The 3,797-nt window shown below is 61.8% G+C and overlaps 1 protein-coding gene across 17 annotated transcripts in view; it reads left to right on the top strand.

The window, feature by feature from the left end:
• The window catches only part of MAPT (microtubule associated protein tau), a 26,940-nt gene extending 23,332 nt beyond the window's left edge, over positions 1 to 3,608 (top strand). For 16 of the 17 annotated variants that reach the window (XM_027908852.1, XM_027908853.1, XM_027908854.1 and 13 more), the window contains one exon: positions 586 to 3,608. In XM_027908852.1, coding sequence (XP_027764653.1) covers positions 586 to 801 — 216 coding nt within the window. In that variant the 3' untranslated portion in view covers positions 802 to 3,608. Of the gene's footprint in view, positions 1 to 36; positions 170 to 585 lie in introns of all 17 variants that reach the window. The other variant, XM_027908857.1, reaches the window with a different exon arrangement.
• Positions 3,609 to 3,797: the final 189 nt, after the last annotated feature.

Consider the following 3,797-nt stretch of genomic DNA (forward strand, 5'->3'; position numbering starts at 1 on the left):
CCCCCCACTGCCCTGGGCGGGTTTTTTCACCTGTAGAGAGAGAAAGGCAAGGAAGACAAGACCCGGACCCCGAGCCCAGACCCCGCTGGGCTCCAGGCCCTGGTGCTGGAGCCGCCCACCCTCATGGAGAGCCAGCTCCCAGCCTTGCAATCGGCTGGGGAGGGCACCAGTAAGTAGCAAACCCCATCCAGTTCACCTCCGCTCGCCGGGAGAGGGGTTTGGCTTCTGGGAGCAGCTCTGGGGGTTAAGGGGAAGCTTCATGCGCCACGTGGGGATCCCACCTCTCCCCCCCTCCAAAAATCTCTGCTGGGGGAGTGAGAGCAATGCAGGTTGTGCCCTTGGAGTCCTGGGACCCCCCACCACAGCTGGGGAGGATTTTGCTCCGGTCCTGCCATCCCTTCCAGCTGTGCCCCTTCCCTGTGCAGGCCACTGGAAGGGACGTCCCTGAGGACTGGGGACACCGGTTCAGTGCTCTGAGCTTTCCTCCCGCCTCTCAGCGGCTGTACTGGCACAGGCACGTGGCAGGTCCCACCAACCCCTCCGGCCGCTCCCCCTTCCCCTCACCGCCCTCCCCTCTCCTCGCAGATTGAGACCCACAAGCTGACCTTCCGCGAGAACGCCAAAGCCAAGACCGACCACGGCGCCGAAATCGTCTACAAGTCCCCCACCATCTCCGGAGATGCCTCCCCACGCCGCCTTAGCAACGTCTCCTCCACCGGCAGCATCAACCTGGTGGACTCCCCCCAGCTGGCCACGCTAGCCGACGAGGTGTCTGCCTCGCTGGCCAAGCAGGGCTTGTGATCGGGGCACGGCGGCGACCGGGAGAGAAGACAAGGAAAGGAAACACACACACACACAGAAAAAAAAAAAAAAAAAAGGAAAAAAAAAAAGAAAGGAAAATAATAATCTGGCCTTCTTCCTCTGTTCCTTTTACAGCTGCTTCCCCGTCCCTAACTGGTTAATGATTTAACCTGCTTTTACTGTTCATTCAGCTCTAGCTCCAGGACTTCAAAATCAGTGACACTATGAGGTACAAAACCTCCTCTCCCCCTGCTCCTCGGAGCGCACAGCCCGTCCCTGTCCCCACGCTCCCCCTCGTTCCCCGCCGCGTCCCTCGCTGTCCCAGCCCTGCCCGGGCCCACCTGGGGAGGGGGCCCGAGGGGGCGGCCACTGCACGGCGCTGACCCGAGCACCCCACACCGGCACAGGGCAGCCCTCAGGGAAGGGGCTGTGACCTTCCCACCCTCGTCCCTCTGAGGATGGCCGGGCTGGCCTGAGGGCCGGGGGCCGCGGGGAGGTGCCCTCCCTCCCCGCCTTAAATTTGCCTGCCGATTCGGAAGAAACCTTTTGTTTTTATCTCCGAAAGCCGAGATGTGTCTGAAGATAACGGCCAGGTACCCCCCAACCCCGCTCTCAGCTCCGGCAGCTGGAGTACAGGCGACCCCGGGGTACCCGCTGCGGAGGGGCCCCCACGGCCCTTCCCCTCTCCGTGGCTGTGCTGGAACCGCTGAGTGGATGAGTAGAGGCTTTTCCCCATTCCTTTGGCAGCCCCTCGTGTCGTAGAGTAGATTTGTCTGTATATGCTTGGACCGTGCCAGGGTGATTGTTTTCATAAACGAGCATGTGTTTAAAAAAAAAAAAAAAAAAGAAAAAAGGAAAATAATAAATGCTGTAAGTAGTTTTGAGCTGCCCCGCGCCGGCTCTGCCGCAGCCCAACCAGGAGGGGTCCAGGCCGGGCTCTGGGTTGTGCCAGCTCCAGGTTGTGCCGGGGCAGCCCGGCACTGCATGTCTGCTGGGTGGGAGGTGGGCACAGAGCCGCTGCTTTGGGCTCCCCGGGGCCGGGCACCTCCCAGCCCCGCCGGGGTGTCAGATGAGGGGCACTCACAGCTCCAGGGCTGGGATGGCTCCTGGATTTTGGGTGCAGCTTGTGACGTTTTTGGGTTGTTCTCTTTCTTTCCCTGCAAGGTCAGCTCAGCGATGGCGGAGGCGGCAGCTCCGTGGCCCTGCTGTGCCGGTGGCAGCCGTGGGAGACCCCCGGGAGGACGCGGGGAAGGTGCAGCAGCTCCCCCAGCCCGAGCTCGGGGCCCGGCGGCTGCTCCCTGGCACTGAACCCCCTTCCTGGGCGCTCCCTGGGTTTGAGCTGGCAGCGTGTCCCCCCTCACAGTGTCCCCTCACTCAGCACTGACCGCCCCCGGCACCGCTCAGGGACAGGAGCCGGTTGTTTCTTTTGCTGCTTTTGTTCCTGTGGTTCCCTGGGGAGCACGAGGGGGTCCCGTGGCCGTCCCCGCCTGCCCCTTCCATCTACAACCAAAGAGGCTGAGATGCCACCAGTGCAGCTCTGTGTGTGTCCTCCTGGCCCCGTGTCCCCCAGAGGCACCAGCCGAGCTCTGGGGGCACAGTTGGCAGAGGGGGCACCGGGTGGGCCCCAGACCGTGCACCCCAAGGGGCTGTGCTGCAGGGAAAGCCGCGCTTTCCCGGCAAGGGCCGGAATCCTGGTCTGACGGGGCTGGCAGAGGGTCATGCTGGGGCATGGGGCCCTGGTTGTCCTTGGGGAGGTGGCTGGGTGCCACCAAGGCTGCCAGAGCAGCTGTTCCTCCCAGGACAGGACTCACTCCCATCCTGCAGGAGCTGCAGGCCTGCCTGTGTGCGCCCTGTGCCTCCGGGGAAAGCTGCTGGATGCCTGGCTGGGGCTGGGGGATGCCTGTTTGGGGAGGGCGGTGGGGTCCAACCCTTCTCTCCGCAGCCCCAGGAGCTGCTTTGCTGCTGGGGAGAGGCTGGTCCAGCAGCACCACCACGTCCAGCTTGTCTCTCGCTCCGTTCAGTTGACTCCATGATTGTAGCTGTGCTCCGTCCCTGACTCTGTAGCGCTGTAGGAGCCGCCGCGGTTCTTGTCCTCTGTAAAACGAGCAAGTGGGAGAACCCCGAAAGCATCACCCCCTTTTATATAATCCCTTCTGGGCTGCAGGACGGTGTAGCTGAGCTGGCCCACTCTGCCCCTGCCCTGTGCCACCCCCCGGCCCCTCTGTGCAGCCCCCAGGGGACACCAGCACCCAAGGGAGAGGGACAGGGACGTGAGCAGCCCCTTCCCGCTGCGAGTGTCCTCAGCCCCGCCTGCCGTCCCCTCCCGGGGGCTGTGGGGGGTCTCAGGACAGCCCTTTCCATCCACTTTGTCGCCCGCTGTCCCCTCCACCAACCCGAGCCACGTCCCCCAGCCCTGACCCTGCGTTCAGACCCAGGCCTGAGGGTCCCCGTGAGCAGCCAGACCCCCCGGCTCTTCCTTTACTCCACACACATCTTGGTCTGAAAAGGGTTAAAACCGGCACTGATTAAAAAAAAAAAAAAAATTAAAATTTAAAAAAAAAATAAAATTCCTATTTCTGCACTCCAAAAAGGATCTGGTTGGTAGTGAAGGTCGGTGCCAGCCTGTGTGGTGTTGGCAGCTCCGTTGCCCCCCCCGCGCTGCGCCGGGGCAGGGAGGGAAGGTTTGATCTCAGTGTATCATTCTAGCTTAGCTTCTGTCTGTGGGTGTCCATAGTGTATCGTGTGTTTAACAACTGGTTTACACTGTTGCCGTAAAAGTGAATTTGGAAATAAAGTCATTATTACGATAACGACAACCGGCGCCTCTTTTTCCGAGGGGGAGCAGGGACAAGGGGAGGGTGGGGGGGTCCCTCCTCGTGGGTTGGTCCCTCGGGGCTGGAGGAACAGCTGGTGGGGATCAGCAGGGATAGGCAGGGCCTGGTTTTCACTTTGCTTTTGAATTACCAGTTCCCACCCTTTTTCCTGGGGTGCAGGAC

Source organism: Empidonax traillii, unplaced genomic scaffold, assembly GCF_003031625.1.
Source record: "Empidonax traillii isolate 1590-97213 ecotype Southwest subspecies unplaced genomic scaffold, ASM303162v1 scaffold1869:size106678, whole genome shotgun sequence".
NCBI classification, from domain to species: Eukaryota; Metazoa; Chordata; class Aves; order Passeriformes; family Tyrannidae; genus Empidonax; species Empidonax traillii.